At 36.4% G+C, this 24,122-nt stretch overlaps 1 protein-coding gene across 8 annotated transcripts in view; it reads right to left on the bottom strand.

The window, feature by feature from the left end:
* The window catches only part of LOC106166146 (ral GTPase-activating protein subunit alpha-1), a 38,787-nt gene that overhangs the window by 2,687 nt on the left and 11,978 nt on the right, over positions 1-24,122 (bottom strand). Inside the window, exons 20-47 of one of the 8 annotated variants that reach the window (XM_087004055.1) lie at positions 23,432-23,641; positions 22,949-23,071; positions 22,485-22,658; positions 21,969-22,168; positions 21,563-21,661; positions 21,136-21,291; positions 20,795-20,926; positions 20,230-20,414; positions 19,843-19,951; positions 18,826-18,858; positions 15,558-15,737; positions 15,105-15,215; positions 14,541-14,786; positions 14,071-14,217; positions 13,614-13,667; positions 12,999-13,149; positions 12,278-12,453; positions 11,698-11,879; positions 11,205-11,312; positions 10,802-10,873; positions 10,452-10,575; positions 9,979-10,134; positions 9,409-9,567; positions 8,926-9,053; positions 8,505-8,611; positions 7,849-7,986; positions 5,789-5,889; positions 1,673-1,720 (exon numbers count right to left, since the gene is read on the bottom strand). In XM_087004055.1, coding sequence (XP_086860181.1) covers positions 5,810-5,889; positions 7,849-7,986; positions 8,505-8,611; positions 8,926-9,053; positions 9,409-9,567; positions 9,979-10,134; positions 10,452-10,575; positions 10,802-10,873; positions 11,205-11,312; positions 11,698-11,879; positions 12,278-12,453; positions 12,999-13,149; positions 13,614-13,667; positions 14,071-14,217; positions 14,541-14,786; positions 15,105-15,215; positions 15,558-15,737; positions 18,826-18,858; positions 19,843-19,951; positions 20,230-20,414; positions 20,795-20,926; positions 21,136-21,291; positions 21,563-21,661; positions 21,969-22,168; positions 22,485-22,658; positions 22,949-23,071; positions 23,432-23,641 — 3,740 coding nt within the window. In that variant the 3' untranslated portion in view covers positions 1,673-1,720; positions 5,789-5,809. Of the gene's footprint in view, positions 1-1,665; positions 1,721-5,788; positions 5,890-7,848; positions 7,987-8,504; positions 8,612-8,925; positions 9,054-9,408; positions 9,568-9,978; positions 10,135-10,451; positions 10,576-10,801; positions 10,874-11,204; positions 11,313-11,697; positions 11,880-12,277; positions 12,454-12,998; positions 13,150-13,613; positions 13,668-14,070; positions 14,218-14,540; positions 14,787-15,104; positions 15,216-15,557; positions 15,738-16,522; positions 16,553-18,264; positions 18,283-18,825; positions 18,859-19,842; positions 19,952-20,229; positions 20,415-20,794; positions 20,927-21,135; positions 21,292-21,562; positions 21,662-21,968; positions 22,169-22,484; positions 22,659-22,948; positions 23,072-23,431; positions 23,642-24,122 lie in introns of those variants that run through there. The other 7 variants (XM_087004056.1, XM_087004054.1, XM_087004052.1 and 4 more) reach the window with 7 other exon arrangements.

The raw sequence follows: 24,122 nt of genomic DNA on the forward strand, positions 1-24,122 counted from the left end.
TCTGTATTAAAAAAACATGGACCTTAAAAGAAATGATCAAGCTAAAAGCATGTTTAAACTTAATACTTTTTCTCATAAAACTAAAACAGCAAAAAACATTTTTGATATATTACATACATAACAAAAGTAACAAAATAGTGTTAAAAGTAAAGCAGTTCCTTTCTACTACTACAAGCACCAAGGTGTCAACAAAGGTGTCAATGTGCTGTCTTTGTGAAGAATTCATGAAATAAAACAGCAACACACCAAAAGCAGTGTTTAAAACCCAGACTGAGACCCATCACAGTGCAACTGACATCACGGGACAACCAGATTACCTGACAAAACTGGCCGACAAGAAGTCTTCAGGGGCAGGATATGAAGTCTTATGGCAAGCCACATTTCTTCTAATTTTGTAATATTTTCTTTTGTTATATATGACGTTTGAAAGATAATTATTTCCCATGCTCAAGTATCAATGATCTGATTCAGTGGCATTAAATTCATTAGATATTGTTAATTACCCCCTAGGTATGTCAGACATTTAAGCTGCTTATACTGAGTGAAATTTATTCAGAATCCCTACAGAGTAAGATCGAACCAGCTAATACAATGGGTTTATGGGAACACTCCCTTAGTTAAGTGGGTTTGCTTTGTACGGAGTACTGTTATCAATCCATTTATATTTTTTCCACCTAAAATAAAGTTAATATTTTTCATTTGTTGTTGCTTATATTTAGTTATTTATTTAGTCTAACAATAATTATAATAATGCTCGTTATATTACCATGAGAAACCATATAATTTTACAGACTTTGTAATTTAATCATATATAATTTTGTTTAATATCATTTCTCATTTAACTTAGTCTTTTTTTCTGTTTCTTTTGCAACAATGAATTCCTTTAATGTATTTTTTCAATTTTTACCATGGTAATGAAATGTTTCGAATAAACATGGTTTGAATAAACCGTGACATCCAAAGAATCATTCAGAGTTCCCCAGTACAAGTAATGGCTGTTTGGTGATGTCAGTGAGACTGAAGTCTAAATCAGTCCAGTCTTCAAATACATACTCAATATTGTGTGTGGATGCAACAAGAAATAACTACAATGCAGCTTTTCTAACACAATGGAAGTCCAATAATAACTCTGGGATTTCTTTGCCAATCAGATGACTGATCAAGTCAGGCTTTGTAAGTCATATACTCTAGAGCAATGGGGTCAATTTCTTTGCACAAACTTCACTTTATTGTTTCCTTAAAATGCACTTAAAATGCATTTTTCAGATAATTTCATAATCTAATCTTTACTTTACAGACTCATAAATCTCTTATCACCATGCGTTAACCGTACTGAATTTTTTTCACAACCAACAGTTTTATATGTCCACAGAAAAAAAATCAAACAAACAGAGAAGATAAAATTGTCCATACTGTTGATAAAAATCAAAATTGAGTCAAAATTTGAGCAACTTTCAACAAAAGTTATTTGGTGGCAGCATATGCAAGAGAATTTCCAAATGCATTTCCAAATACTCTGCAAAATAATAATTGTTGATGTAACCATCCTACGTGGATTGAAAAAAAAATTTACCCAAGCTATCAACTTGACTTCCATTGGTTCAACACATGCTTTGGTACTATACCTCCAATAATCACAACAAATAAAAATTCAAAACAGTATACCTGCTACACCAAGCTGTCCAAAGTCGGGATGTAATGGGTTCTCAAACATACAAGCCTACCAAAGAAGAACAAAATAAACCATACAGAAAGCCACCTACAGAATGCCAAGACACCACAAAACAATGGTGGACAGTGAACAGGCAGAAAGACAGAGGCAAAGTTGGGTACATGTAAAGATCACAGTGAACTATATGTGGTGGTGTAGTGGACTGTGTGATCACAGTCAACTATATGTGGTGGTCTAGTGGACTGTGTGATCACAGTCAACTATATGTGGTGGTCTAGTGGACTGTGTGATCACAGTGAACTATATGTGGTGGTCTAGTGGACTGTGTGATCACAGTCAACTATATGTGGTGGTCTAGTGGACTGTGTGATCACAGTGAACTATATGTGGTGGTCTAGTGGACTGTGTGATCACAGTCAACTATATGTGGTGGTCTAGTGGACTGTGTGATCACAGTGAACTATATGTGGTGGTCTAGTGGACTGTGTGATCACAGTCAACTATATGTGGTGGTCTAGTGGACTGTGTGATCACAGTGAACTATATGTGGTGGTCTAGTGGACTGTGTGATCACAGTGAACTATATGTGGTGGTCTAGTGGACTGTGTGATCACAGTCAACTATATGTGGTGGTGTAGTGGACTGTGTGATCACAGTGAACTATATGTGGTGGTCTAGTGGACTGTGTGATCACAGTGAACTATATGTGGTGGTCTAGTGGACTGTGTGATCACAGTGAACTATATGTGGTGGTCTAGTGGACTGTGTGATCACAGTCAACTATATGTGGTGGTCTAGTGGACTGTGTGATCACAGTGAACTATATGTGGTGGTCTAGTGGACTGTGTGATCACAGTGAACTATATGTGGTGGTCTAGTGGACTGTGTGATCACAGTGAACTATATGTGGTGGTCTAGTGGACTGTGTGATCACAGTCAACTATATGTGGTGGTCTAGTGGACTGTGTGATCACAGTGAACTATATGTGGTGGTCTAGTGGACTGTGTGATCACAGTCAACTATATGTGGTGGTCTAGTGGACTGTGTGATCACAGTGAACTATATGTGGTGGTGTAGTGGACTGTGTGATCACAGTGAACTATATGTGGTGGTCTAGTGGACTGTGTGATCACAGTGAACTATATGTGGTGGTCTAGTGGACTGTGTGATCACAGTGAACTATATGTGGTGGTCTAGTGGACTGTGTGATCACAGTCAACTATATGTGGTGGTCTAGTGGACTGTGTGATCACAGTGAACTATATGTGGTGGTGTAGTGGACTGTGTGATCACAGTGAACTATATGTGGTGGTCTAGTGGACTGTGTGATCACAGTGAACTATATGTGGTGGTCTAGTGGACTGTGTGATCACAGTGAACTATATGTGGTGGTGTAGTGGACTGTGTGATCACAGTCAACTATATGTGGTGGTCTAGTGGACTGTGTGATCACAGTCAACTATATGTGGTGGTGTAGTGGACTGTGTGATCACAGTGAACTATATGTGGTGGTCTAGTGGACTGTGTGATCACAGTGAACTATATGTGGTGGTGTAGTGGACTGTGTGATCACAGTGAACTATATGTGGTGGTCTAGTGGACTGTGTGATCACAGTGAACTATATGTGGTGGTCTAGTGGACTGTGTGATCACAGTGAACTATATGTGGTGGTGTAGTGGACTGTGTGATCACAGTCAACTATATGTGGTGGTCTAGTGGACTGTGTGATCACAGTGAACTATATGTGGTGGTGTAGTGGACTGTGTGATCACAGTCAACTATATGTGGTGGTCTAGTGGACTGTGTGATCACAGTGAACTATATGTGGTGGTCTAGTGGACTGTGTGATCACAGTCAACTATATGTGGTGGTCTAGTGGACTGTGTGATCACAGTGAACTATATGTGGTGGTCTAGTGGACTGTGTGATCACAGTGAACTATATGTGGTGGTCTAGTGGACTGTGTGATCACAGTCAACTATATGTGGTGGTCTAGTGGACTGTGTGATCACAGTGAACTATTATGTGGTGGTCTAGTGGACTGTGTGATCACAGTGAACTATATGTGGTGGTCTAGTGGACTGTGTGATCACAGTGAACTATATGTGGTGGTCTAGTGGACTGTGTGATCACAGTGAACTATATGTGGTGGTCTAGTGGACTGTGTGATCACAGTCAACTATATGTGGTGGTCTAGTGGACTGTGTGATCACAGTGAACTATATGTGGTGGTCTAGTGGACTGTGTGATCACAGTCAACTATATGTGGTGGTCTAGTGGACTGTGTGATCACAGTCAACTATATGTGGTGGTCTAGTGGACTGTGTGATCACAGTCAACTATATGTGGTGGTGTAGTGGACTGTGTGATCACAGTCAACTATATGTGGTGGTCTAGTGGACTGTGTGATCACAGTGAACTATATGTGGTGGTCTAGTGGACTGTGTGATCACAGTCAACTATATGTGGTGGTCTAGTGGACTGTGTGATCACAGTCAACTATATGTGGTGGTCTAGTGGACTGTGTGATCACAGTCAACTATATGTGGTGGTCTAGTGGACTGTGTGATCACAGTGAACTATATGTGGTGGTCTAGTGGACTGTGTGATCACAGTGAACTATATGTGGTGGTCTAGTGGACTGTGTGATCACAGTGAACTATATGTGGTGGTCTAGTGGACTGTGTGATCACAGTGAACTATATGTGGTGGTGTAGTGGACTGTGTGATCACAGTCAACTATATGTGGTGGTCTAGTGGACTGTGTGATCACAGTGAACTATATGTGGTGGTCTAGTGGACTGTGTGATCACAGTCAACTATATGTGGTGGTCTAGTGGACTGTGTGATCACAGTGAACTATATGTGGTGGTCTAGTGGACTGTGTGATCACAGTGAACTATATGTGGTGGTCTAGTGGACTGTGTGATCACAGTGAACTATATGTGGTGGTCTAGTGGACTGTGTGATCACAGTCAACTATATGTGGTGGTCTAGTGGACTGTGTGATCACAGTGAACTATATGTGGTGGTCTAGTGGACTGTGTGATCACAGTGAACTATATGTGGTGGTCTAGTGGACTGTGTGATCGGGTGTGTAGAATGTAGAACCGTGCCACAGTAAATCCTACCATACTTGACAGGGTACTTCTTATTTGATAGCTAGAAGTAGTTAAACACTTAAGTGAAAACATTTTCAGTGAAAAAGAAAGTTGCTTTGAGAAAAACATTCTTCTTCAATAAATGTCAAATTAATGTTTTTAAAAATCTTTAACAAAATAAAAGAACATTCAAAACCTTTCACTGTCAAAGTGGGAGCTTTTACAATGGGCAATTATGTATTGTTCAATGCACTGAGGTAGCATCCACAATCTCTTAACCTAGAGCATACTTGTATTGAATATCCATGTACCAAGTATTCATGTATTGAGCACCTGTGTACTGAGTATTAATGTGCCAAGCACCTAAGTACTGAGTATTTGAGTATTCGTGTACTGAGCACCTGCATACTAATTATGTACTGAGCACTGAGTATTTGTGCACTGATTCTTGTGTAACAAGTATTCATATACCGAGCACCTGTGTACTTGCAAATTTTTGTTTTATATAACAAAGAAAGCAGTATCATAGGCACAAAACCAGCACCCTTTGTTGACAAAGTTTTATGCTATAAACCACAGTTGCTGTACAACTATAGTATACAGGCACTCAGCAGTACCTCAGGCACCATTCTGGTATACCCCAGTGCCTCAGGCACCATTCTGGTATACAATAGTACCTCAGGCACCACAGCACCATACAAGTATACAACAGTACCTCAGGCACCATACTGGTATACAACAGTACCTCAGGCACCATTCTGGTATACCCTGGTACCTTAGACACCTTACAGATATACAGCAGTACCTCAGGGACCATTTTGGTATATAACAGTACCTTAGGCACCTTACAGGTATACAGTAATATCTCAGGCACCTTTCTGGTATACAACAGTACTTCAGGCATCATACAGGAAAACAAAACCAACCAACCCAGTGCCCAAGAACAACAGCTATACACCATGTACCATTCCACAACAGCTGAAAGGTGTGCATAGATACATGTATATGGTCACCTTGAAGTGGACGGAATATGGCTAAAAGTCACTGGACATGAGACGTCTTCTAAAGCCACCTAGGTGAAATGGCCAGTGGTAATGGTGATGGTGCCACGAAGCTATAAGACCAAATTTACAGGGAATTATTCACTATCTATAAGTTAAGATCACAGTCAGGAAAAATAAAGCATACCCAGAGCAGATTAATGCCATGAAACCTCTTCACCAAACTGATTTTGATCTGGTGGCTAGAGAAATTAATTTTGCTGATAGAAAGGGGAGAACATATGCGTATAAAGAGAAGGGCAGGAGGGGGTGATCTTTCATTGTAATTTTGACATCTTTTAGGCGACAAGGTGCTTTACCACAACCAAAGATAACGTTCAGCATAAAAACCGAGTGGTAAGTTACTGCAAAGAGAAGGCTAAGGACACGAACTGATGCTAGAAAGAAAAGAAAGAAAAGGTGAAATACAAGAGCTCACTTCACTTGAATAAAGCAAGCAACAGTGCTGAAATCAAGGATAATAACTTATACTTTCTGTCCTGTTTTGTTATTGTTAAAATTTCTTTTGATGTTTTTCAGGTTGCATCTTGAACATCTTAAGGCTTAGAATTAGGCTGATGTCATGAAATTAAGAACTACCAAATTAAAAATATAAGTTACCCTAAAATTACAAACTAGTATTTGCTGAAAGAAAATTCTTTTTCATATCTTTTTCCTCATTATAAAGACTGGATGCAAATCTACATTACTTGACTCGTAAGCACCAGGCCAAATATTAATGCAGACGGAGAAAATATATCATTAAGTGGTATTTTGATAACTTAAGACAGCATCATTATACAAGTACAACTACTTTTATTTAGGTTGGAAATATAAGTATTTAAAACTCATTTAAAGCTTCAAAGGTGAATAAAAGAATATATGTTTAGATTTAATACCTAGAATGGCTGGTGTATAACTATAGACCCAGGGAAAAAAGGAACACAAATTCAGTAAAACCTTACAAGCTGAACAAAAGCAAGGGGTCCGAGTATCAGAAAAAAGTTGTTAACACTAAAAATGCCAAATGTGATTTAAATTCTAGAGGTTAAAATCAGAAAAGCACCAGCCACCCAATAAGCTATTCCAAAGCCCCCAAAGCAGACAACTAAACCGTGTTATCAATAGGAAGGAGTTGTTCAATGTCAACCATATATCTGGTGGATCAAAAAAGGTTGGAACTATTAATTTTTTTTAATTATGTACTGCAATTCACTACAATCTACTCTGGCATACAAATGCATTGATGTAGCTCATAAAGCATCAATATGGTACTCAAAATGAAAAGGTGAATTTTCAATGAATTTTATGGATTTTTGCATTATCCAAATGCACACTTTGGTGCATTTATTTTGTCCACCAGATAATTAATCCCTCAAAAACATTGAAATAAGTAACTTAATATGCAGTGTACCAAGAAGGATTTATAATGAAGTGTATGAGGTTGTATAATTATCCACCAATTTTGATTTTTTTATACTTGTTTACACCCTGAAAAGGGCATTCAAAAAGGTGAATCAGTTCCATTAAGAAACATTAGTTCTTGTAAGTAACTAAATATCAAAAATTTGATAAAACATAAAGTTTGGGACAAATGAATTGCTGGACATTTGTGATTAATTATCATACATGATAAGTGGCTGACCAACAACTCCTTCACCATGACTTAAGACTTTGAACACCACAGGACAGAATACTAGATCAACTTTTGACAAAAAGCTTCCTAGTGAAAGCTTGCTTGAAGAGGTGACTCTAATACCACAAAAAATTCATAATAATATAAAATTTAATTAATAACAAAAAATTTAAAATAATTAATAAATAATTCAAAATTTAAAAATTAAAGTTTCATTAAGCCCAGGACTGCTTCAAAAGAGAAAGTAATAACAGAAATAAACCAAGAATCACCAGGAAATCAGATTGAAGACAAATGCCCCTTTGTGCAACATAAGTTACTCCAATCTAAACTACTCCTGTGAGACCACATCTTAATTCATCACAAGATAAAGCTGTCTATTAGGTCCACTCAGTACCTCTGGAGTGTCTTCCTATAGAGCTGTGTGGAGACTGACTACTGTCCTCCTCCTGGACACTGACACTGGACTGGTCACCCAGCAAACCAGAGGTGGTCATTGGCCCTAATGTCGTCTGCAAGGTTGGAATGTCTTCAGCTGACAGGAAAAAAATGACAGGATTTGAATTAAGTTATAAAAAAATGTTAAAAGGCAAGTCTGAAGTAAACTGAATGAGAGAAACACATCCCCTATTAGAAGTACAAACACCATCAAAATGGGGTGACTGACTTGAGGGTTAAAATATGACGTAAATATATTTGAAGTGTAAAAGAATAAATATTTGACTTTGCTACTTTTTATGACTTGTCATCAACTATAAATTACAATACGATGGTGTTAAGGTGGCCTCGCATGCTAAATAGGGGATATCTGGCTTATATGTAGATGTAATGACTGAGTCATCAAAAATAATTCTACAAAACCATCCACAGGATCTGAATTGAATAATTACATAGATGGACTTCAAATATCCAATTTCTGTAAAACTAAAAAACTGAATTTTCAGGATAACAAGTTATAAAACATTCCACATCACAAATGATATCAAAAACATAGTATCTGAAGCTTAATTTCTCTGTTTGTCCCTGTCTGGTGTTAAAATACTGTGTACTTACCCTGTGGCAGCACAGGTGCAAATACATTGGCAGCAAAGTCTTCAAACATACTGGGCTGCTTGTGCTGTTGAATTATGTTGTCTAAATATTTGGCGCGCTCCTCAAAGCTGGGGATGACGTTAAGGACGCCACATTCGCACATGAGATTTTTCCAAAAGAAAGAAAGTTGGACCATGAATGAAATTTTTATGCACATACTAGCAAACAATTTCTCAACTGAACATCTGTTTTCATATTAAATTATTTATTTTCTTTGAAAAGAAATCCCATAAAGCAATATGACAAACAAAGTCTCTGTATTCCTTATATGTAAAATTATTTTTGTGAGAAATTAGGTAATACATGAGAAAGCAAACAAACTTAATAAAATATCTGACCAACATGATTTATATTTCAGTTTCCTAATCAAACCAAAGGATACAATGGCTGGAAATATGGCAACTGAGCTCGTTTGGTTCTGCTGGCATTGATTGCTGTGGCCCGCACTAAGCCTGGTAGAACCTTCTGGTCTACTATTGCACCATCAAACAGAGGACCAAAATAGGGCACCTGCAGGGAGAAATAGCACTTTCATTATGCAGAAAAAAAATTCTAAAGGCTGGGGTCATTTCCTCAAAAGAATTTACATTAACTATGTTTTCTTGTTCGGGGTTTACCAAGTGGAATGTAAATGTTTGGGTGCCTATGATTGCATGCAAAACTGCTGCCAAATATTCTAAAACCTATTCATCTCATGCCTCCTCATTTCTTGTGCAATCACCAGCTTTTCTATAGTCTACTCAATGCCAGGAGGAGGCGTGTTAGTCTGTTGATCTGATTGCATTCAGCAAGAGTCCCCATGGAGTTAGCCCACAATAGCTGGGTCAACAAAATTCATTGCTCCCTGGAAAAGCAAAGTCCATACCTCTGGTTTCCTGTTGATCTGTATCCTGTACAGTTCATTTTGTAGTGGATAAATGATGATCAGAACATCTCCAAACTCTGTGGGGATGATACCACGACGATAGTCTCGGCTGTGCTCGGACCAAATTATCTGGATTTCATCATTCCCTAAGTGGCGAAGCTGTAAAATCAAATAAATGATCATATGATAAACAATAAGATATTGCAATTGAAACAATTTCCTCGAAATTGGATTCACATTCTCTCGAAATTAATGAGTTGAGTTAATTAGAAAGCTTTACTTTAGATGCAGCAAGTGGTATTTTGACCACTAAAGCAATATAAAAGTCATGTTTGACATGACATGTTATGACATGTTTGAGAGGAAGATTTGTTGCCATCGAAGTCTTATATTCAAAAACATTATGCCTCAACAGCAAGCATACACCATGTATACATTCATATGCCTTCGTGTCATGAAATAATATTTTCCACAAATTTCATAACCACCTAGCCTACAACAAACAGACAAGAAGTAACTTTGAAAATCATATCATATTGGTCAACATGGCAGCCAGCTGTGAGCACTCACCTTCCTGTGCACAGCATCACTACTGTCAGACGGCATTCTGGTGGAGACGTGGAAGATCACCTCCATTGTGGACGTGGCATAGTATGGCGCTGTGTCCCCTGAACTCTTGTTCTGCTGAAGACCCCCCAGGAAGCCAGTGTGGTGCTCCAAGTCAACCTGCAGAGAGAGAGAAAGGTATATTTGCAGTGAATAAAATTGTATTATGTTGTAGGGCTTTGATGCTTCTCAATCTTTTAGCTTTGTATTTTGAGTAGTCCTCTCTCTATCTCTCTCCTCTGAATATAAAAATGCATTTAGCATATTATTCAAACTATTCAAAGTAGTTTACATGTATTGGGAGCTACTCTTTTGACTTAGCCACATGAAATGCCTACCTCCAAGTCCTGCCAACAAGTCTAAACAAAAACCCATCAGCTCAGCTGATGATTTTGCCTTTTAAATTGCCAGCATAACAGCTATCTGGGTGTACCTACCTCCCAACCTAGTCCTGCCACAAAGTCTTCATAAGCTTTGCTTCCTGCCTGAGTTGTTAATATGGACTGCTTGTCTTCCTGGCCCTCCCCCACATAGATCACTGCTATCTTGTGGGTCTCTCGACTGAAAGGCAAAATACAAACTAAGTCTATTATGGCATATCCCCTTTGGCTGTTTTTTTTTCTCTAATATTTCTGGATAGATTTTAATGAAGTTTTGCAGAAGTCATGATTCATGTTTACGTACTTAAATCACTGCTTCAGAGGTGTAGTTGTTTACTAAAAACCTTTTCATAGGAAAGTAACAAATGATAATGTGTGTGAAAATATCAGTTAAATTTGAACTTTACCATCTCTGTTTATCCAGATTTTTCAGTTCTCTTAGCAACTTGTCACTTTTGTGCAGAAGATCAAAACTTGTTCTGAAATACAAATTTAAGGTGAAAACAAATGTTAAATATCAAGTAAAACCAGCTTAAAAATGTGCAGCAATTGGACACTGAATTTTTTGACATAACAGTAGTTTAAGTTTAATTGTTTCATCTATCAAAGAAATCTGGTGTTAAGAAATCTCTCTTTAGATGATACTGCATATAACAACCTTGCTCTACAACTGAAATCCTGCACCGAAAATTGTCACTTATTCTAAGCAATAAAACTTTATCCTAGTAGCATCAACATCTAAACAAATTCTCCTGTATTTAATGTTAGTTTTAATGTTCTGATAACAGCTACCCCAATGACTGCAGATACCTTTTTATCCATGTTAAGAAGCCCAGCTGGTTCAAGAGCATGCGACAAGTTTGAAATGTTGACACTGGATCATGACTTGGGGCTGGTGTGGTTGATTTCGCACTCATACTGAATTATTAATATATTAATATATATATGCAAACATTTATAACTGTACATTGATACATGAGATTGCTTTGGCACATGAAATGAATCACATGAAAAAAAAAAAAAAAAAACACAGCCTAAATGTAGCCACAGAAAGTGATGTACATACATTCTGCCACATAAAAAAACAAAATTTTCTTACTAAATTGAACAGTATGTTTATCTTTATAGTTTCACTGAAATATACAACAGAGAGAAGAACTTTTTTCTATTTCCCCAAAAAAGTACAAGATTCTGCTAAACTGTTAACTAATATCACAACCACCTGAAGTCATCTATTTCCAATGAATTTCTCAGATAGAAAAAAAGTACAACCTGATGAAAACTTGAAAATATCAAAGCCAACCTTTTGTCCTTCTCATGTTCTGCAGTGTATTTCTCCTCCTGGCTCTGTTGTTCCTGTAGAGTTGCCATGGTTTCCTGTTCCATGGTGTCTGACAGCTGATCAGGCAGTCCTGCTGCTATGTTCAGAGGCTCTCCAGGCTGTAGTTCACACTCAGGACTGGTCTGTCCGATATACTGGAGCAACTGATAAAACAGAGAGTGAGAGAGATGTAAAATATCTTTCAAGTCATATGCTACAAGTTTCTCACCAGATTTTGAACTTGGGGATCAAAGCATATATTTAAGGTCCCTGCTGGGTTTTTAAATCTGTGATAAAAACATATAACAGATTCTCATTAGATTTTGAACATCTTTTTTTTTAACTGCTAACCCATGCCTATTGTGAGCAGACATAGAGAGATAAATAGAACAGAAAAGCTTTTGCATATGTAAGATTTCCCCTTGATATTCAACATTGGGATAATTTTTACTGAAAAAACAAGGATCATCTCGAAGCCTTTGTAAGCTTATGTGTAGAATAATTGGGCCTAAAATACAGAACCCAACTATCTAAGAAATCCAGAAGACAAAGTGTCACATACATGATCCAGACAGTCGTAGTCCTCCCCCAGTCTCAGCAGCTCTCTGACCTCAGAGGGGTGCACGGCGGGGTCGATGGTCCGACTCTCCGCCCTCAGGTACTCCAGGATGGTCTGCTCCACTGTACTGGGGGCCAGGTCCAGTAACTCATCAAAAAAGTTCATTAGAGGGCTGATCTCTGGAACAGCCGTGGAGACATAGATTTGACACAAAAATAATTTTATTTGCCACATTGGTTGGCAGTTTAGCCTAATAGTATCCCCTGATACTCATAGTAATATGCTACTGTCATACTTCAAGTAAATATCAAACAGGAATAAAATATCATATCTAAACTGAGGATATAGATACCACCCTAGATTTAAGGTCCAGCTTCAATGTTACCTTTTTTTTGATACTGTAATTACCTCAAATTTCACTCCTACTTAATTTTTTTTTTTTTTTTTTTGCTAAATAAGTTAAATACTGCCTCCAAAGGTAAATTCCCAACTAGTCAATAAACTAGTTAATTATGACCAATTCTTGCAGTCTTATCAGGTGTCAGTGAGTAGACATTGTATTGTTTTAATCAGTCTTTCCTTTTCTCTTCCTACCCTTTTATATTCTTTATTCACACTGCCTTGCAAAGTCTACAGAACAAATTGGATTTTAGACTCTAGATAAATATCATCATCATCATTATAATTATTATTATTATTATTATTATTATTATTACAGTCCTACCAGGTTGGTAAGAGCCTGCCTGACAGCTGGGAGGTCCATATAATATTGCACTGTCCCATGAATACTTCCCCACAATGTCCCGTATGATCACTCTGGCCACCGTCTTCCCTGTGGTCAGTCCCGCAGTCACCCCTCCACCAGGGAGGTCAAGCTGAAATATAACAACAGTCTCATAGTTATATAATAGTTATAGTAATCTGGACATTATGTTAGCTGTGGTCAGTCCCGCGGTCACTCCTCCACCAGGGAGGTCAAGCTGAAAGAAAACAGTATTACAGTTAGCTTTATCATTGTTTTACATGCATAGTTTTATTCAATCAGTTCTGACCAATGTGACCATTATCATAGCTGTGTGTGGTGAGTCATGAAACTTTCTCTCCATTAGGGGAGTCTAACAAAAAACAGATTTCAGGTTAAAATTTCCTTCTGTTCTCTCGAAGCACAAAAACACCATGTAAAATTCCAATCATTCAAATTCACTAGCATGTTATCTTTTGAAAACAAAAACTTTAAAATCATATCCATGGAAAACCTTCATTGGTTCTGTTTACTTAACACTGTGTTAAATAATTCACACCTTATCACCTGCACTACAGTAAGGAAAAAACAACTTACCAGAGCAGGAATTTCCACAAAAGAAATCAAGGTTGTATTGTTGAGCACAAAGAACTGAAAGAAAATTATTAACACTCAATTGAGAGTATTGTTTGAATGACATTTCAATAAATCAATGCCAGCAAAACATCAAACTATATTCCTTGTAGGTTAGAGAAGAATATAGGGAAATAAAACAACTAAAATGATGTAGCCCAAAAAGATGAACAACACAATTTTTACCTTTCACTAAAAATGAGTTTATAGTGGGCTACCTCCACTACCCATCTTGTCACATGTGCACACACACAACTTCAAATTTCCTATTAAACTGAAGAATTCATATTTCAAAATATACAAAACTTAAGCCCAGAATTAGTTATTCATTAGGTTTTTTTTTTAAAAAAAAGCATCACACACATTTTATTCCTTAAGTCTTTAAAATGTATCAGGATATCAGACAGTTGACTTAGTTTACCTGGACATTGGGTGCTCTGAAGATGTCCGTAGAAAGCTCGTCCAAAGCTGGACTGAAGTCGTGATATTCCTGGACAAAGGTATTGGACTTGGCAGCTCCTCCCCCCATTGGGAAGTGACCCAAGTGATTCACCAAATGACATAGGACCTAGGTAAATATACAGACGCATGAAGTGGTTGCTGATGAAGATTTTCTCTTTAATATTCCCCCTAAATGTTATCTTATTTATCACTCAACGCACCCTTTTCTCTTCTTTTTCTCTGAATGCTAATAGTGTTAACAACAGGGAGCAGAGAAGACAATGAAGTGGCCATTACCCATTAAAAGATGTGGTTATATGAAAGGTTTGTATACCAGAGCAAACAGGGAAAACCTATTACTCTAGCTGCCTTCTTGTTAATTTGACACGATATAAATTTCATGTTTAACATCTCTACTGCACAATGAGTATTTCACCCCAGAACACCTACCACTCTAGCTGCCAGTTTGACTAGATCCATATTGCCAATGTTCAACAGATCCACAGTAGGAGAGGCTGGTTTCTGGGGGGTCCCTGGGGCCAGGTCGGGGGTCTTGCTGAATGTGGGGGTGTTGGCCCCATCTTTCACCCCCTCCACATCAGACTCCTGGGCGTAGAAGTCTGCGAAGGACATACTGGGGTGCATCATCTTGGGGGTCAGCATGCTTACCCCGCCCACCACTGCTACATTGAGGACCTGAAATAGTCAAATATTATGGTTTATTCATAATATTGTTTTCATACTCTCTTACCTGAGTTTTTCTGATGATGATGATGATGATGATGATGATGACGACGATGATGATATATATGTAAATAAAATAACCATGGGGAAGATAAACGTATTTACCATGTTTTTATCTTAAATAAATAAAAGTAAACAATTTATATAAAAAATATCTTTATGTTAAAGTTAAAATATGATTTTCAACTATGCCTTGGGGGCTGGGCTTTGGGGGGGACATCACCCCTCCCAACAGCACTTGTAACCTATGAATACTTGTTGTCCACATACCCTGAACACTCTATACAGAATGCTCCTTCCACTGTCTGACTTCTCTAGCAGTGTGTGTAGAGGCATGTGCATACACCACTCCAACATACAGAACATGATAGATACCAATAGCTGCAAGGATAAATAAATAAATAAATGAAATGATATCAATCAGAAGAGATTTCTGAATCAAATGTTTATGAAAATTTCAACTTCATAAGATCATGGAAAAACATTCCATTTTTGTTTTATGATTACAGCAAATATAATTAAATGTGCAAATTAATTAACAACAACAAAATGTTCATATGTAAACAAATGAAAATTAGTACTTTTTTGATATTGGCAACTTAATTTACACCCAAATGCTTTATAAAATCACCTCAATATATCATTTCAAACCAACTTTTCTGACATGTCAGATTTTGTTAAATTTTCATCACAATTTTCCTAAATCTATTTTACTCTACCCACCCTCTTCTCTTCTTCAGAATGCTGGTGCTCACTAGCAGGTAGCAGAGAAGACAACGTAGAGGCCATCACTTCTATGATCTTCTTTGGCAGATCAGGTTGGTGCTCTAATAGTGTGGGGATGTGATCACACAGCAATCTCAGCATGTCACAAGCCACCTGCGCCACCAACTTACTGTTGAACTAGAAAAGTAAGAGGGGAAAAATACTTGGTAAAATATATTTTTTATGAAGAAAATTAGGAATTGTCATTCTGTTTGGACTTTGTAACCTCTGCACTTGAGAAGCAGGTTGATAAAATAAAATGATTTTAAGAACAACTATACGTAAGTCACTGAGTGTGAAAGATAGTCACAGTATAAAGAACAGAGCTGCGTACAGTATTAGTTCACAAAATTAAGAGAAGGAAAAATTATTACTGTCAGTGACAGAATAAGTATCAAGGATAACAAATACATCATGCTTAATTCACAACTGTTTTGTTTATGTAGTGGAAATATCTCACTGTTATGTGTTAACTAAGCATGTTTTAAACATAAGCCAAGCTGATAGGAATGGTTTATGGCATTGCAACTGTCTTATTATTTATGCTCAGATATGGATTAATTATAATAAATCAAGAATGTGAAATTGGATTAGGAGCATGATAAAAGGCATAAATATGGAGAGAGAGAGAGAGAGAAAGAAAGAGAGAGAGAGAGAGGGAGAGAGAGAGAGGGGATAGGTAGGACTGGGTGGAAATGTTAATACTATTTCATCTATCTCATGACGATCCTTGTTGTTTTTTTAATAACCATACCAAATGTTGATTAAAAATGTATTACCTGAGACAAGTATATAAAACTTGGGGGTAAAGCAAAATATCTAATATGCAGCAGGATCAAAAAGAATTTATGAAAATGACCAGTGAAGATTTTTTAAATAAGCATATAAGCAAGTGTTTAGCTGTGCTGTAGCATATAACTGACCTTGGGATCAGAGAGCTGGTTAGTACTATACTGAAATATAACAGGATGGTGGCCATTGTTGAGAAACAGGCTTTACACTAAGCAGAAAAATTAAGCGTCGAGACTGAGAAAGCTCCTGGCTGCTTCCCAGCATAGAGGAGATACAGCAAAGTTCACTCTTATAGATGCTAGACTTTATTTTTTTTTGAGTTTTATTACCTCTAAACTGGACTTATTAGATTCTTGAATATATATATAAAAATCTACCAAACCAATAACACCTACCAAATTTCAGAAAAAAAAATCTGATTACAATTTTTTAAGCAAACCACGTTGATCCAAAAAGGTTCTGCAACAATTAATTCTGATCAACAGATGACAAAATGATATTATTTTGACAAGTTTTAAATATCACTGAAATTTAATCACAGTGCTAAATGAATAGTAAACAGAAATACATTATTTTCTGATCTTTGCAAACAATTAGGTGTGCAGTGCACAAAAAAGTTTTCCAAGTGCCAATTAATCACTCTAATTTTTCAGATCAATGTGTTGTGTAAATATCACCTCTATATTCACCTTGCTACAATTATATATATACAAAGAGTCAGCTGACAAATCCATTACTAATTCTTGAATCACCAAGGTATAATTCATCCACATCCACTCACATACTTGACAATGTATATATTCCAGCATTTTACCCTTGGCAAGTGCTTTACCAGTATGGAATGTCCTTTCTCTTGGCTTGAAAACAGGCCATATACCCAATTTGGTAATTGGTAAAAAAAGTTGCACCCTGAACTACCTTTCTACGTTACCTTGGAACATATCCTTGTTAAAGTCTAGATACCATTAGGTTAGAGTACTTCAATTATTTAAGTTCAAAATATACTGTCATCCTCCATCAATAGGGATGATTTAGTTAGTAATTGGAAGAGCAATAAACTTGTTCAACAGATTTCAATCTCATATTACACACACCGATGTCAAAGCCAGTTATTGGTTGCATTTCATTGTTGTAATAATGAAAGATATGTAAAGGTCTAGCCCAACACCAATTGTCCAGTAAATCGTAAGGTACTCAACGAAGTTAGTCATCAAGGTGAAAACACTGCATTTATCTGCAAACTTTCCAGTTTTATTAGGCTAATAAACATGGGTCTTATTTTTGATTATACTGATTATCTATCTAAAAACTGCATCTTCTCATCATGCACTTAGAAATAATGCAGGGTAAGCATCTTACCACGAATAACCTTAAATATGCTTTAACATCTGACATTAGTAGGTCATTACGTGACTAGTTGTGTATTATCTCCCCAGGCCAACCAATATAGGACAATATATATGAACTGTGTACAATTCAAACAGTTGTGGAATCTGTTGCCCAAAAGAACTAAATACAGAAAGTTGGTCTTCCCTTTTCAATTGCAAACATTGATCTACTTCAGAGAATAAATCCATCGTAGTGGACTAAACAAGTTATAAATGGTCTGAAAAATATAATAACCTCTCTCTCTTAAAAAGAAAGTGCAACATTTCATTTTAGAGGACTGTACTGATTTACCTTCCGCCAATGCATAATAAAAAACTTGTTCTCAAATTTATGACAAACTTTTTTATACCATTCTTTTATCAAACTGGCCTTTGATAAGAAGGCTCTGGTTATACAATATTTTGATGAACACTTGGAAATGAAAAAAAAAACTGTATACAATTCTATATTGTCCTATGGTAAACAAAAATAATAAACAACTTACATTGATGCTGGGCCAAACCTATACATGAGATATATACAGGAACATCATTGCCATGGTAATAATAATAATAATAATAAAAACTGAAATGTGCATGCATTTGTGAAAGTCGTTTGATCTGCAGCTTTTCCTTGAACTCATTTCAAGTTAGGCACTCAATTTTACTACAGTGAAGGAACTTTCATGACTTTCCCACACTCTCTTATTCCTTTAGCCAGTGCCAGCTTTTTTAATCAACCAATGAGACAGAACATAAGTAATTTATATGTTAAGTGTGTTGTGTTAATAATAAGTTATACAATAATGCCTCACTGGTCGAAACAAAATGCTGAAAACATGGAATAACATTTTATAAAATCAATTTTTAAAAAATGCATTATGTAAATGGATGACCTGCCACAGAGCACACAGCTCACCCAAGGGGTTGCAATTAAGGATCTACTTTAATAAGTGAAGTTAGGCTTAAACTGGTTTCTGTTAAATCCAAAATTTAATCCAAACTGAGAACCTATCTTGAAATACTGGGAAAGCGGCACTGATCAAATAACACAATAGATCATATACCTTTCTCCATTCCTTCTTAGGGCTCAAACAATTCTAAAACAACAAGATGCTGAACTGAAGCAGCTAGCAATAAAGAAACAAGAACAGAGCTCCACTTGTCTCAGTCACATGCAATGGACTCCCTATTTTTTTTTGTCCTCTGAAAATTGCTCATTGTTGACAGCATTGTGAACAAAGTAAGTCTGACAAAAAATTTTTGAGAATTGTGACTCTTTGCTTTTACTTGCCATAAATACTGCCAAAGAAATAATCATTTTTTTTAAATTTTCAGAAGAAAAAATTATTTAAAAACATTTTAAGTAGTTATTTCCAGCATCTTTGTTTCATCTAATAAAACTTGCTATGACCATTTCCTTTGGTTTCCCTAAATTCACTGAAAGGTTGCTAGTATGTACAAAACTTACACAACAACTATTTTAGTCAGCACATCAAAAGAAAAACTCATTTTGAAAATTAAAAGGAAAGAAATTGCTTCCATTAGCTTTATACAATTGAAATAAAAGCACAGAAAGTAAAAGTTGTACTTAAGGATGCAACAGTGTTAATAGTTTGATTATAAGTAAATTTGATAAAGCCCCCCTTTCAGAAGATTTTATCAAAGATGCAAAACTTTCTAAGAAAAAGAAGTAATATCAGTTAGAGTGCCATATTAGATAAAACAGATATTCTCTGTCATGAAAAGAATAAAGAACTATGGTAGTCTCAAATGGGAAATGAATAATATATAAAAACAATAAATTTAACAGTTACTCACATACAACTCTTATAGCAACAATTCTTGTGATTGGGATGATTTTTTCACTGTCAAATCTCATAGAAATATTACTTAAAATCCTGATAAAAATTGCTAAATCTCCACAGAAGATTGAACAAATATTTCCTCCAGGATTTTCAAAGGGAATTTCTACAAGATTAACTTTTAGCAGAAGACATGGACATTTGGTGTTAAATTTACTGTTGTCTTCATGACAAACCATAAAACAGTCATTTGTTGTAGTAACAAAATGGACTACTTACTTTCAACACTGCCAGTAGTACATTCACTGCCTCCTTCATCTTAGAGTGCATGGACCCATGACTCAACTCTTCATAAATAAATATCCCTAAACTACTAATTGCTACACATCTGAAAACAAAACAAAATCAGCATAATAATTTTAACAGACTGTGGCATTTGCCATCAGGTTGAGGAAACTGACCACTAAATCTGGCTACAACCTTGTAAAAAATTGGTTTTTCAAAGTTATTTCCAACTTGTGAACATTTTAGCTGTTGTTTCGAGTCAATCTTCCACATATTTCATCTGTGGCTCTTTTCTGTCCAAAACCTTTCACTTATTCAGCCTTGCTGTCTTTTTTTGTCCAAACCCTCTAACCAGGCTGTTCTCTGTCCAAAATCTCTTACCTTGCCAGTCCAGCTGGCTCTTTCTTTCCACACTTCAACACCATACTAATGAGATGGTCCTTGAGGTCATTGCACCACATCATGGTCATTTCCACTGGACTGGGCTGCAGGACAGACAGCTGGCCAAAGTGGTTGGGAAGACACAGGAGAGAGCCCAGGATGGACACTGCCTCTGTTCTGGGAGCCTGAAGTGATTTATTACAGCAATTTAAAAATTTTCCCTCAAGCTGTTTGTGTGTCTAATCATACCATGTCAAAACACAATATATCTGCCTAAGTTATATCGAATTTCTTCCCAAAAATCAACTCTTTTTTTTTTTTTACATTCATTTAACAGTAGAGTGAATTTCTTTCTAGAGGACTGATAAATATATAGTTAGCACTTTTGTACAACCCTCTTGGGTCAAACAGCCTGATCTAGAGTTTCACAAACAGTAAATGGAATTCTTTCTGGGCTTAGCTTCAGAACTCAAGTACATCAATTCATCAAAAGGCGAGAAAACCACATCAGGAATTAGGAATGTAACTATAAATAGATGGCAGAAGCTGGTGGAAGGCAACTTACCTCTTTGAGGTCTGTGGAAGAGGCTATGGTGTTGGCAGCATGAAGGAAGTCTAGTAGTAATATGGTGGAGCCTGGTAATGGCATAGAGAAGAAGCGTGGACCGCAGTGTCTCACCAACGCATTCACCACATCCTGGTAAATGTTTTAATTACTTTATTATAATTTACTGAGAGAACTGACACAGAAAGTTATTAAGAAATGAGATGGATAATCCACTGGACATTAAAAGTAATTTTTTCGATTTGTGCTCTCAGAGAAATTTCACTGCCAGAACTGACAGAATATATTCAAAGGTCCTTTATGTAAGTGTCCACAAAAAGAGGTTTGGACTGTTTACTCACTTGATCATTACTCATCAGACCTTCGTGTAGAACTCTATAGAACTGAGACAGGTGGTCCATTGGTAAGGGGACGTCGTGGCGTCTCAGAGATATTACACACAGTAACCTGTAGGCTAGTAACCTGCCTCTCTTGTAGCGGTCCTGAAGCTCTACAGCCTAATTTACAAACACAAAAACATAAAAATTCAATATGATGAAAATTTGATGTCTAATAAATAAATGATTTAAAAGATTTTCTCTGATGTAATTGTATAAGGATGCATAAAGATTATCATAAAGACTTACAGACGGAAGGCAGACGTCCATGTTTTTAAGCAGATATGAGAGCTTCTCTCTAAACAGTATGAAAGCAACACAGCAGAACATCCACAAGTTTTTAAATTTTGTGTCACATTCCAGGAAGGGTGTGTGTACAGTAAGTACTTACCCGGAATAACCATGGAGCTATCATGAGGATAGGAGGAATAAATTCTGGCCGTATTGGAGAAGATTGATTGTCTGGAGTTACACTTTGGTTTTCACGTACCTAAAAGAAAAGAATTTTGAAATACTTCAAAATTCTTTTGCATAGTCATCACTGTAAAGAGTGATGGTTCAAGATAAAAACTTTTTAAAATTCTAATTTCAAATGACACATGCTTGTTGTTTTTAAGATCAAATTAACATAAAAATAAAAAAAAATTAAATACTCAAAATTATAATAAGATTCAATTAAGTTCACATAAATATGTCACTGTTTCCATGTTCAACATTCTATTAACAAAAGTACTATTAGCAAAGCACATAAATGCGATAAAATTTTTCTAAAATATTCTAAGAGGAAGGGCACTCACTTTGATAAGAGAGTCTGTGAGGTCACAAAAATATTCAAACACACTGGCGTGGATGTCTGGGTCTTTGATCTGGTTGATGTCCCCCAGGGCTCCCAGCATCCGTCTCCACAGGATGACAGCGGCCTCTGGTGTCCAGCCTGTGACGTTACCACCAGCCAAGACACAGCGACTGTCTTCAGGACAGGAATGCATGGTTAATACTGAAACACACACCCACATCGAAAATGACAGTGTTTTTTTTTCATACAGCAATAGCATTCTAGACAAAAATGCACTGATAACATTATATATACAAACAAAAAATAACTTATACGGTTTGTTTTTAATTGTTATCTCTTTACTAACTGAACTTTTGTTCTTAGATAATGCTATGAACAGTTTAAGGTAAGTGTTTATCCAATCTGAAATGCAACAAAATTTACTCTTGCTTTTATGGATTCTAACACACAGAATATTTTTTTCTTGCAAATGAAAAAAGGAACACATTATTTTAGAAACTAAGTGTTTTTTTTTTACCTGGGCTTAGAAGATTTTCATCAGGTGTCTCCTCTTCAATATGGATGCTCTCTCTATCAGGGGTGTCGGAGTCTTTGATGTGAAGTTCCTCCTTCTCTACCTCATATAACTCTTCCTCCTCAGGGCCAGGAGAGGGAGACCTGGACTGAGACCTGATCATGGAGGAGGAATCATCTGGAGGATAAATAAATAAATAAATAAATAAATAAATAAATAAATAAATAAATAAATAAATAAATAAATACACACACACGCAAACACACACACTAGTACAATTACTGTGTGTAGTTTTATGCTTATTCCAACATTTGCCTCCTTCTTCCTTCTTTCTTTTGTTTGTTATTATCCCTATTATCACTATCATCATATTTTAATTATCTATTAACATTTTATAAAATGCTCTCAAGAAATGCGCATAAAAGGCAAGAACAATACAAGAACATAACATAACAAGAGTCAGTCACCTCTTCTGAATACAGGTTCTTCGTGCAGGTCTTCAGATTGTCTGTAGGTCACAGGTGACCCTGACCTTGATGTTGACCTTGACCTGGTAGAGTGAAATGACACTGGGGAGGAGGTGGAGCCTGCTTAAAAAACAAATAAAGCTCTGATCTCTTTTTACTGTTGAATTGACGAATTAAAAAAAAAAAATCAATGGAACATCTCTTTTCATCAACACTATTTGTTTTACTTCATATGAATTTAGTTTTATTATTTTTATATTTACATGAGTTGAGCTTAATTACTAGATATAGTGTTTCTCCCAGTGAATGGATTTAGCTTTACAATAAGCCATTGCTTATTTCAAAAACTTTGATAACAGTTTTTAACTTCGCTGTCATAATAAAGAAAACTGTAGTTCTAAGGCTGCGTAAAACTGCACTTTCTTGAAAAATTTACATTCCATATTTACAAACGCATCAATAATGCCTAAAACCACACTATACCTCTTCTTGCTTGATCTGAATCACTTTTCTCTGTGCTCCCACTGTCGCCACTCTTCTCATGGTCCATGAAGGTGTAGGGCACCAGGATACTCTCGGCACTGGTCATACTGGTGGTGTCCGTGATCATGGCAGCGGTGTCAATGAGAGCAGACGACAGGCCTGCCGTGACTGTGGCTACCTCCTGGTCCTCTTGGCTGATGTTCAGTAAGTCTGGATCAGAAACATCACAGAAAAGGTCAAAATATGACCTTATCTGATTAGAACTACCTAGATTTGTTAATAAATATACAACCACCTAGTTTTTCACTAAAACTTGGGATGAATCTATGGGAAACAAAGAAGGAATTTAAAGGATTTGTAATTTGTGCAAAAGCATTTACCAGAAGGGGTTTATATGACCAATTTTGTTATTGTTGAGAGGCATCTTCAAAAGCATATTTTCTTTAAAACATTTAAACACAATCCTGGATACAAGTTTCAATAAAGAAATAATCACTTCTGATCAATATCTTCACTAGTTTTCATAGACAAATTGAAGGAAAATGAATAGACAGAACATGTTTTAATATGTCATAAAAACCACACATCTGAATCATACAAATATTCAAGAGAACAGTTCATACTTTAGAATTAAGTCAAAAGCCTACAGTGAAACATTCAAGTTTGTGACAAATAAACATTTCTTATTGAT

The sequence above is a fragment of the Lingula anatina genome, chromosome 2 (assembly GCF_051362555.1).
Source record: "Lingula anatina isolate TDL-2025a chromosome 2, LinAna3.0, whole genome shotgun sequence".
Classification (NCBI taxonomy): Eukaryota; Metazoa; Brachiopoda; class Lingulata; order Lingulida; family Lingulidae; genus Lingula; species Lingula anatina.